Below are 11,872 nucleotides of genomic sequence, written 5' to 3' on the forward strand. Positions count from 1 at the left end.
ATTGGAAGAATATCCAATGGGCTACTATAGACTAGAGAAAAGGAAGCAAATTAGTCCAACAGTACAAATGAATCTCCAAATAAACTGTTGAGTGAAAAAAAAGGATGTATGAACATTAGTTTTTTATCTGTGTCAAGGTTAAAACATATGAAGCTGAACTATATGGTGTCTGTGGAATCACATATGAAATAAATGGTTAAAGTATGGAACATGTCAAGTTTTTCCTAAGTTTATCCTTGAGGACAGAGAGAAAACAGTCTCAGCCACTCTCACAAGGAGTTTCATGGGTACTTATTGGTCTTATTTTCTGTCTTCAAATTGATGGTGTGTCCAAAGCTGTTTGCTTAAATTGTCACTTGCATTACAACTTTTTAGAATTTTGAAAAATCACTTCAGATCGCAAATCAAATGTCATTGTCTTTTTAACAAGAGAAAATTTCCGTAACACATTATATTATTTCCACAAATTATTTTTTTACTCTGTTTAACACACTTATCATATACTGACATGGAAAAATTTTAATATTTAGCTAATTAGCTTATTTGTTACATGTTCCTGAAAGAATTAGTTGGATAGAGACATATACACACACAGAATTATATTCCATATACTTATAGGATAATTATAAAGAAGAACACAGTAGATGTTACATGACTGATGTTAAATGTTCTTGGTTAGGTCACTGCTTTGTTCCCTGGCCAGCGGGGTGATCCCATCATCTCAAAGTTTTTACCTGTGGAATGGGAATCATAAAAATCTCTGCCTTTCTTTTTAGTGTGTATAAATTTAAGAAAATGCTTTATAGTCATTCGTGTAAGTAATACTGTCATAGTCTCTTTAACGTTCCAGCATGTGATATCTGTATGTCTTTGTTTCGGGTTGTACGGTAACCCAGGCAACATGGACTTCTGGCCCGCCCTCATGGTTGAAGACCTGATCCCTGGTACAAGAGCGGGACCAACACTTATGTGCCCGTTTGTTACCCAGTTTCAGTGGCTAAGAGATGGAGATAGGTGAGGAATCATCTGTTATAGTTATCAAAGATAACAAAATATAGGTGTACAATAACAGTATAAGTGTGATTCCATACTTTCTGAGATTCAAAATATTTTGAATATGAGAAATAACAAATAGTAACTGGTCACAGAATTTTTCTGACTATTGATAATACCAGATAGCTTTCATATTTGTAAATTCTTATAAATCTTTGTAAGAAAAAAAGAAACAGACTGTCTAGGAAAAGCATAGAAGTCAGTGGTTATAAGGATGCACTAGAGTCACTACCATGCATTTAAATCTGAGCATCTTTACTCGCAGCTCTTTAACTTCATGAAGCGTGACACCTGGAACCTGTTCCTCATCTGTAAAGTCTGACTAATAGTAGTATCTTAGGTTCAGAGATTGTGGCAACTGGAAATGATGTTGGCAGTGCAGGAGCTGACATCAGGCCTGCAGCTCCATCCCTTCATCCTCATGGAAGACCAATTGACCAGACCTCCCTGCAAAACTATGAGTTAAGGGCATTTACTAGTGGAAAGATAACTGGGAATTCTTCCTAAAAACCTCTTGGTTTGTCCTAAAGTGTTGATTGTAAATCAACTTGAATTCATGAAATTATAAAAGACAGCTGGCAGAAGATGTAAGTTCATGGAATCTCTCCATTGCAAGGCTAACTAAGTATAAAAACTAAGAAAACTGAAAAACTAAGCAACCCTCCCAGGATTGGCATGGGACACACTATTAGTTCTCTTCTATTACTTGAACCAAATGTGTTCCAGGGCATTTGCTGTATCATCCAAATCACTAGTATGATCTTGGGTAAGAGCTAGGATTCTTGTGAACCTGTTTGACAATTCAACCGTTTGTATTATTGCAGAGATTAATCATGTATAAAGGACTTAAAACACTGCTTACAACTTAGGTTTTAGTTAAAGTTTTACTAAAAAATTATTCTTTACTTAAATTTTTTCTCCCCAATCTCTTCTATTTATGAATTATAAAGAAAGTAGTAAAAAAAAATAAATGAATAAATAAATAAATAAATAAATAAATAAATAAATAAATAAAAAGAAAGTAGTAACATTTAATTCCTTTTATTGCACATTGGCAAACATTCATAGTGTAATATTTCCTTTTAATTTTTATAAATTAGTTTTAGCACTCCGAATTTATTGCAATACATCATTGGGCTAATATGTTTGAGTGATAATAACAAGAATATATGTAGTCAAAAACTAAACAAATTGGGAAGAGCTTTGGTTTTTTGGTGTAAGCTGTCTTCCTCTTTTGAATGTTTACTAGGGCTACCATAACAAAGTCCAAAAGGTGGGGTACCTGAAATAATAAATGTATCGTCTCATAGTTCCTGAGTCTAGATCCAGGTTGGGAGGGTTGGCCCCTACTGAGGCCTCTCTCCTTGAGTTGTGGATGACCAACTTCTCCTTTTCTCTTCACATAATCTTCCTTCTGTGTGCCTGTCTGTGGCCGTATTTCCTTTTCTTATAAGGACACTAGTCACATTGGGTTATGAACTTAACTCCCCCATGACACCCTAATGACCTTATTTTTACTTAACTGCCTCTTTAATGGACCTGTCTCCAAATAAAGTCATGTTCTGAAGTACTGGGGGCCGGATTTCAACATATGAATTTTGAGAGGACACAACTTAGCCCATATACATGTGAGGGGCAACAGTCTTTTGCTTCCTACCTTACGTTGTATGCCTAGCATGAGAAAAGTGCTTGGTGTATGGTACTGAAATACTTCCTGAAGGAATGAACAAGGGGTCATTTTAAGAGTGTCTTAAAACTGAATGGTTTCATTTGAAATCAGATGTATTTATTCTAATTAGCCAATAGATATTGTGAACGAGTGTGTATGAATAATTAACCAACATTTCCCTTTTAGGCAAATATGTCAATATCAAATTGTTCAAGTAAGTTCTAAAGTTAGTTTATGGGATTTTAAGTTAAAAAACACATTTTAAAAAAAATCTTTAAAAGCTTTACTTTGAATCATTTTGTAAAACTTGAATAGAAAGTGATAGTTCAAAAGCATGGGATTTAAGAACTTTTTGTAAAATATTGGAGGCAATTCAAAGCACGCTTAGTTGGAGAACACACATAATCCTTTCCTTATGTTTCTCCTTCACTGAGCTCTTTGCTGTTCTCACTGCCCGGCATGTAGCTCAGTGCAGTGCTGCCTCAGCCCCTCGCTCTGCGCCTCTCCTTGCTGACCACCAGATTCTGGTACGAGAATCCTTGCGTGTTCACTCCCGCACAGCTCACTCAGCTGAGGCAGGCGTCCCTGGGCCGTGTGCTCTGTGACAATGGTGACAACATCCAGCAAGTCCAGGCCGATGTCTTCGTGAAGGCAAAATACCCACAGGATTACCTGAGCTGCGATGAGATACCGCAGGTGGATCTTCGAATGTGGCAAGACTGCTGCGAAGGTCAGGGGGTGTGTAGTCAGCCTCTCTGGACTTGCATATGTGCACACTTGTGTGATTTGTAGCGTTGAAGTCTCTGCTTCTTAAACAAAGGTGCACAGAGGAAAACACTCGAGAGAGGGTCTTCTTCCTTTAGGAATCAGACAGATGTTGGAGAGGGCAAAGGGAAAGCCAGAGGTTTCACCTCCCAACCTCCTCCATTTGGATCTAGCCTCGTTACAGTGGGGAGGGCCCAGCAGAATGGGGTGGAACTTGGTGATCAACCTGGTGTCTAGTCCTCACTGCCCTTCAGATGCCTGTGCCAAGCATCAAACTACAATCATTTGGGACTGGATATATCTACTTCCTGGGGGTCAGCTGACCACAGAGAGGAGAAACGAATCATAGTAGCTCAGATAATTTAGACTAGTCTCTATAAGGTGTTGCACCCATGTTCATTGGAAATTTGGGGATGTCTTGATAGAACTAGAGAAATTTCTCTAGTGGCACAACATAATTTGCCATGTCTACTGTGTCACCTTTACGAGCCAAACTCTACCTAAGGTGCATTATAAGCATCTATTTTGTCATCACGATACCTCTTAAGAAATGTGGCTCTATTCTCCTTTAATAAATAAGAAGAATATGGCTCAAGAGTGTCAGATAACTTGGAGTAAGTGGTGACCTGGGGCTAGGGAAAGGAGGTACGTCTGCTGACACCTAGAAATGCACTAAGACTTGATGGTTCTGAGCAGAACATGTGAGCTTCCACACGTGAGCACATATCTATCACGTGATACCACACCTGCGTCTCTTCCTGCCTCTACCAACACCTAGGCCACAGAGGCCTCGCACCTGCCATGGTTAGAGACTATGGCCCTGGGGGAGCTCTGATATTCCCTGAGGAGGAAATGGCAGATCCCGTCAAAGGAGTGGTGCTTGCCATTCACAGGGGAAGAGAAGAGAGGAGATGTCATCAGCCCCAAACATTCCAGAGTGGGGAAAACAGGTACTAGAGATATGAGAGGATGCTGAGCCAAAACCCAATGACGCCCGAGGTGCAGTTTCCTTTTCCTGTACCGTGGGTTCTATGGGACAGAGAAGAAAGTCATTCAGGGCTGTGAGGAGGAGGTATACTTTTCCTCACCTCAAATTCTTGGCGATTATGGCCAGGAATAATGAAGCGTGAAACATGGGACACCAGTAAGGGATGTGCAACACAGATGAGTGGCAGGTAGTAACACGCCTCTTGCTTTTTCTGGACATCGAGCCCATTGGGCAGAGGGAAAAATAGGTGGCGTGGAAGGATGAGCCCCAATGGAAAGAGCTGGGCTCTGCATGGAAGCGCTGACTCAAGCCCAGGAAGCCAAAGCTGCGGTCCCCTTATGCCCACGGACGCCCTCTCTAGGTGCTCACGCTGCCAGGCCTGTGGCAGGGGTCATGCTCCTACCTAGTGCCTACCGACCTCAAAATCTTTCTGAGTCTTTCAAGGTGGCCATCCTTGTCCCTGACTCACATTGGAGGAAAATGAGGCTCCTGGATGCTAAATACATATTCTGAGTTCCCCAAGCCAGGATTTAAACCTCCGGCCAACCCGCAAGCCCCAGCCGTTTCCCCTGTGTGCCCGGTCTCCTTGGAGGACAGGTGCAGGGCACAGCCCGGGAGCCGGCACCCAGCAGGACGCGCCGTCTCTTCCACTCTCCTTCTCCTTCAGTCCTGTGGCTCCAATGTACTACCCGATTCAGGCATCTCCGGACCCAGAAGAGAGATTCTTTCTTACTTAAATGCTAACACATGTGTTATTGGTGGTATCTGTTATGGAAAATGCCTTGCAAAAACCTAACAGGCAAGGGAGGGAGGGGGTCTTGCATAGGTGAAGCCTTCTGACCACTGAGAGCCTGACTTGTGGCTTGAGCACCAGTAGGAACGCTCTGTCTTTGATAGTGTCTGGAAAAAAAAAAAAAAAAACAACAACACCTGGAAATTAATTAACCAATAGTAAACATTTACCAAGAAGATGGAAAGAAAAATACATTGGCTTGTTTTATGGCACTGTCGCTCTTAGAACCATGCTGGGCCACACGGCAGCGTATCCCTTCCCTACACGGTGCCCAGAGGTCAATTCAGGACCAGAATCACCCAAGGATATCAATGCACCTCAAGATACAAATAAATCATAACGTAAGGAAGCGGGACGTGTTTATAACGAGAACCATTGTAAGTAGACGCAGATTTTGTGTTTCCTTGTACTTTTTGACCAACAGGCTTAATTTTTCAGAAAAGAAAAAACAAAACTAAACTAAAAGACATTCTTTAAAATGAGACATTTTAAATAAAGATGCTTGGTAACTGCTCAAAGGCAGATGCTTATCTACAGCACCGGCCTCTTAGACCTCCCAACTAACAGCAGCAGGCAGGCATGTAGGGGCAGATAGAATTATTCAATCCACGGCGGGATTACTTTGTAGATTGTTGCTCTGTAGTTTTCCTAGTTTTCCTAGGTCATACGTTATAGTGGCCTGAATTAACTGGAGCCGGAAATGCTTGTATCAGCCACATCGTATCCACCACTCAGACCTGAGCTTGTACCTTTCCTAAAGCCTTAGTGGACGGAGCGAATGGACGTCTTGGTGGAGGTACTCAAGGATCTAGAATTCAGTATCTTCACTGATCATTATACTTGTCTTACTCATGGTCTCATGCCTGTTGAAGGATCCTTCATTAGCCTCTTATTCTCGGGTTAAGAGAAATACAATAATGATGCTTAAATGGTTAATTGTTTTAACTGACATTGTCCTAGAGAAAGCAGAGAGCTCAGTTTCAGATTTAAACAGCCACTCGGCCCCTGTATATTCTCAGACCATAATGCCTTGAAATTAGAACTTAATCACAACAAGAAATATGGAAGGACCACAAACACGTGGAGGTTAAGGACCATCCTGCTAAAAGATGAAAAGGTCAACCAGGAAATTAAGGAAGAATTAAAAAGATTCATGGAAACTAATGAAAATGAAGATACAACCGTTCAAAATCTTTGGGATGCAGCAAAAGCAGTCCTGAGGGGGAAATACATCGCAATACAAGCATACATTCAAAAACTGGAAAGATCTCAAATTCAAAAGCTCACCTTACACATAAAGGAACTAGAGAAAAAGCAACAAATAGACCCCACCCCCAGCAGAAGAAGAGAGTTAATTAAAATTCGAGCAGAACTCAATGATATCGAGACCAAAAGAACTGTGGAACAGATCAACAGAACCAGGAGTTGGTTCTTTGAAAGAATTAATAAGATAGATAAACCATTAGCCAACCTTATTAAAAAGAAGAGAGAGAAGACTCAAATTAATAAAATCATGAATGAGAAAGGGGACATCACTACCAACACCAAGGAAATACAAACGATTTTAAAAACATATTATGAACAGCTGTATGCCAATAAATTAGGAAATCTAGAAGAAATGGACGCATTCCTGGAAAGCCACAAACTACCAAAACTGGAGCAGGAAGAAATAGAAAACCTGAACAGGCCAATAACCAGGGAGGAAATTGAAGCAGTCATCAAAAACCTCCCAAGACACAAGAGTCCAGGGCCAGATGGCTTCCCAGGGGAATTCTATCAAACGTTTAAAGAAGAAATCATACCTATTCTACTAAAGCTGTTTGGAAAGATAGAAAGAGATGGAGTACTTCCAAATTCGTTCTATGAGGCCAGCATCACCTTAATTCCGAAACCAGACAAAGACCCCACCAAAAAGGAGAATTACAGACCAATATCCCTGATGAACATGGATGCAAAAATTCTCAACAAGATACTAGCCAATAGGATCCAACAACACATTAAGAAAATTATTCACCATGACCAAGTAGGATTTATCCCTGGGACACAAGGCTGGTTCAACACTCGTAAAACCATCAATGTGATTCATCATATCAGCAAGAGAAAAACCAAGAACCATATGATACTCTCATTAGATGCAGAGAAAGCATTTGACAAAATACAGCATCCATTCCTGATCAAAACCCTTCAGAGTGTTGGGATAGAGGGAACTTTCCTCGACATCTTAAAAGCCATCTACGAAAAGCCCACAGCAAATATCATTCTCAATGGGGAAGCACTGGGAGCCTTTCCCCTAAGATCAGGAACAAGACAGGGATGTCCACTCTCACCACTGCTGTTCAACATAGTTCTGGAAGTCCTCGCCTCAGCAATCAGACAACAAAAAGACATTAAAGGCATTCAAATTGGCAAAGAAGAAGTCAAACTCTCCCTCTTCGCCGATGACATGATACTCTACATAGAAAACCCAAAAGCCTCCACCCCCAGATTGCTAGAACTCATACAGCAATTTGGTAGCGTGGCAGGATACAAAATCAATGCCCAGAAATCAATGGCATTTCTATACACTAACAATGAGACTGAAGAAAGAGAAATTAAGGAGTCAATCCCATTTACAATTGCACCCAAAAGCATAAGATACCTAGGAATAAACCTAACCAAAGAGGTAAAAGATCTATACCCTAAAAACTATAGGACACTTCTGAAAGAAATTGAGGAAGACACAAAGAGATGGAAAAATATTCCATGCTCATGGATTGGCAGAATTAATATTGTAAAAATGTCAATGTTACCCAGGGCAATTTATACGTTTAATGCAATCCCTATCAAAATACCATGGACTTTCTTCAGAGAGTTAGAACAAATTATTTTTAGATTTGTGTGGAATCAGAAAAGACCCCGAATAGCCAGGGGAATTTTAAAAAAGAAAACCTTAGCTGGGGGCATCACAATGCCAGATTTCAGGTTGTATTACAAAGCTGTGGTCATCAAGACAGTGTGGTACTGGCACAAAAACAGACACATAGATCAATGGAACAGAATAGAGAACCCAGAAGTGGACCCTGAAATGTACGGCCATCTAATATTCGATAAAGGAGGAAAGACTATCCATTGGAAGAAAGACAGTCTCTTCGATAAATGGTGCTGGGAAAATTGGACATCCACATGCAGAAGAATGAAACTGGACCACTCTCTTTCACCATACACAAAGATAAACTCAAAATGGATGAGAGATCTAAATGTGAGACAAGATTCCATCAAAATCCTAGAGGAGAACACAGGCAACACCCTTTTTGAACTTGGCCACAGTAACTTCTTGCAAGATACATCCACGAAGGCAAAAGAAACAAAAGCAAAAATGAACTATTGGGACTTCATCAAGATAAGAAGCTTTTGCACAGCAAAGGATACAGTCAACAAAACTAAAAGACAACCTACAGAATGGGAGAAGATATTTGCAAATGACATATCAGATAAAGGGCTAGTTTCCAAAATCTATAAAGAACTTATTAAACTCAACACCAAAGAAACAAACAATCCAATCATGAAATGGGCAAAAGACATGAAGAGAAATCTCACAGAGGAAGACATGGACATGGCCAACATGCACATGAGAAAATGCTCTGCATCACTTGCCATCAGGGAAATACAAATCAAAACCACAATGAGATACCACCTCACACCAGTGAGAATGGGGAAAATTAACAAGGCAGGAAACAACAAATGTTGGAGAGGATGCGGAGAAAAGGGAACCCTCTTACACTGTTGGTGGGAATGTGAACTGGTGCAGCCACTCTGGAAAACTGTGTGGAGGTTCCTCAAAGAGTTAAAAATAGACCTGCCCTAAGACCCAGCAATTGCACTGTTGGGGATTTACCCCAAAGATTCAGATGCAATGAAACGTCGGGACACCTGCACCCCGATGTTTCTATCAGCAATGGCCACAATAGCCAAACTGTGGAAGGAGCCTCGGTGTCCATCGAAAGATGAATGGATAAAGAAGATGTGGTTTATGTATACAATGGAATATTACTCAGCAATTAGAAACGACAAATACCCACCATTTGCTTCAACGTGGATGGAACTGGAGGGTATTATGCTGAGTGAAATAAGTCAATCGGAGAAGGACAAACAGTGTATGTTCTCATTCATTTGGGGAATATGAATAATAGTGAAAGGGAATATAAAGGAAGGGAAAAGAAATGTTGGGAAATATCAGGAAGGGAGACAGAACATAAAGACTCCTAACTCTGGGAAACGAACTAGGGGTGGTGGAAGGGGAGGAGGGCGGGTGTTGGAGGGGAATGGGTGACGGGCACTGAGGTGGACACTTGACGGGATGAGCACTGGGTGTTTTTCTGTATGTTGGTAAATTAAACACCAATAAAAGTTAAAAAAAAAAATAAATAAATAAATAAATAAAAAAATCCAACAAACTTAAGATGAAATGGGCATTTTATCTGTATAAAAATCCCCCCCCCCAAAAAAAATCCTCCAAATTCCAAGATATTCATTGGAATTTAAATGCATTATTAATGCTATGTTCTAAAAAGCACAATGCTTATTCTATGAATATAGGAAATTATTTAGTTATAGTAATAAGTAACTGAGCAAAGGTTCAAAATGATTACATAGTATCTGCTTTTCAAAAATGTGGTGATTATATTATAATTTCTAGAAAGATTAATGTAAGACAATAATAGCATATATCATCCAAAAGAAAACATAATCCCCAAATAATTTCTTTTCTCCTTTGAACAGGTTTCTATTCCCTGATTATATTTATTTTTTACATTATTGCTAAAGCATGTAATATTATTTTTATTATTAGCTTTATTGAGCTATAATTCATATATTATAAAATTTCCCCATTTTAAAGCATACAATTTATTGGATTTTAGTGCATCCATAATAACAATATAACTTTAGAATATTTTCAGCACCCCCAAAAGAAGACTCAAGAATCTCATTCTATCCTGTACCCCCAGCTCTAAGCAACAACTGACCTGCTTTCTGTCTCTATATATTTACCTTCTCTGAACATTTCATGAGTGGGGATCATACAATGTGTATGACTTATCATGACTGATTTATTCCACTTAGTACAATGTTTTTAATACATGCTGTGGCATATATTAGTACTTTATTCCTTTTTATGATGTAGCTAGATTACATTTCACTCTTTCTTTCATCAGTTGATGACACTGGAATTGTTTCCATTTTGGGACTATTATTAATAATACTGCTACGAACATTCAGGTACAAATTTTGTGTAGACATGTTATCATTTCTCCTGGATATGCTCTAAGGAATTGATGGATCATAAACAAAATCTACGTTTAGGATTTAAGGAGTTGCTGAAGTGCTTTGCAAGTAACTACACCATTTTACTGATGTAAAATGTGATCAGCACACACATTTTTAATTTTGATGAGTAGAATTTATGAATTTTTTCTTTTGGTGCATGTGCTTTTTGATATCATGCTAAAATATCTCTGTTTAAGTCAAGGTCATGAAGATTCAACCTGTGTTTTCTACTAAGAATTGCATAGTGTTAGCTGTTACACTTAGGCTTGTGGTCCATTTTGAGTTAGTTTTTGTAGATGGTGTGAGGTAGATGTTCCAACTTCATTCTACTGTAAATGGATATCCTCTTGTCCCAGCAGCATTTGGGGGAAAGGACTATTTTCTACTCATTGAATTATCTTGATGACCTTGTTAAAATCGATCAGTAATAAATGTAAGGGTAAATTTCTGCGTTCTTCAATATATTCCACTAACCTATATCATATTCCGTAGATCTACTACCCTATCTTGCTTACCATAGTGACATTAAAATTGGGAAATGTGAATCCTCTTCTTTTTAACATTGTTTTTTGCTATTCTGGGCAATTTGAATTTTCATATGAATTTTAGTATCAGCTGTCAATCTCTGTGAAAACCAGACTGCAATTTTGACAAGGACTGTACTGAATCTGCAAAACAATTTGTGGAGTATTGCCATCTTAACAATATTAAATCTTCTGATTCATAACATAATAGATGTCTTTCCATTTCTTAAGACCTCCTTTCATTTTTTTTGACAGTTTTGTAGTTTTCAGTATACAATTCTTACACTTCTTATGCTCAATGTATTTCTCAGTATGTTGTTCTTTTTGATATTGTAAGTGGAGATTTTATTAAATTTATTGTTCATTGTTACTTTATAGAAATATAATTTTTTATAATAATCTTTATCTTGATACCTTGTTGAACCGGACTATTGGTTCTAATGGCTATTTTTTAGTGAATTACTTAGGATTTTCTGTGTATATGATTATGACACCTGCTTTAGAAACAGTTTTACTACTTTTTCTTTCCCCTAACCCAAAAGTCATCTTTTTTCCCTACTTATTTGCCCTGGCTAAAACCTTCAGCACAAAATTGAATAGAAATGGCCAGAACAAACATACTTCTTTTGTTCCCTATCTGTCACCATTAAGTATGATGTTTATTTTGTGGTTTTCCTAGATGTCTAGGATACTTTTCACCTTCTTTTAGATGGAGATTTTTTATTAAACTGTAAATAAACAGTAAGTACTAACTGCAGGCATTCAAACTCAGTGCT

The 11,872-nt window shown here is 38.8% G+C and overlaps 1 protein-coding gene across 1 annotated transcript in view; it reads left to right on the top strand.

Annotated features, from left to right (window-relative positions):
* PXDNL (peroxidasin like) overlaps positions 1-3,724 on the top strand; it is a 166,006-nt gene extending 162,282 nt beyond the window's left edge. The window contains 3 exon segments of the mRNA XM_041768612.1: positions 880-1,014; positions 3,244-3,452; positions 3,543-3,724. Of these exon segments, the coding sequence (XP_041624546.1) occupies positions 880-1,014; positions 3,244-3,452; positions 3,543-3,724 (526 nt within the window).
* Positions 3,725-11,872: the final 8,148 nt, after the last annotated feature.

The sequence above is a fragment of the Vulpes lagopus genome, chromosome 9, assembly GCF_018345385.1.
Source record: "Vulpes lagopus strain Blue_001 chromosome 9, ASM1834538v1, whole genome shotgun sequence".
NCBI classification, from domain to species: domain Eukaryota; kingdom Metazoa; phylum Chordata; class Mammalia; order Carnivora; family Canidae; genus Vulpes; species Vulpes lagopus.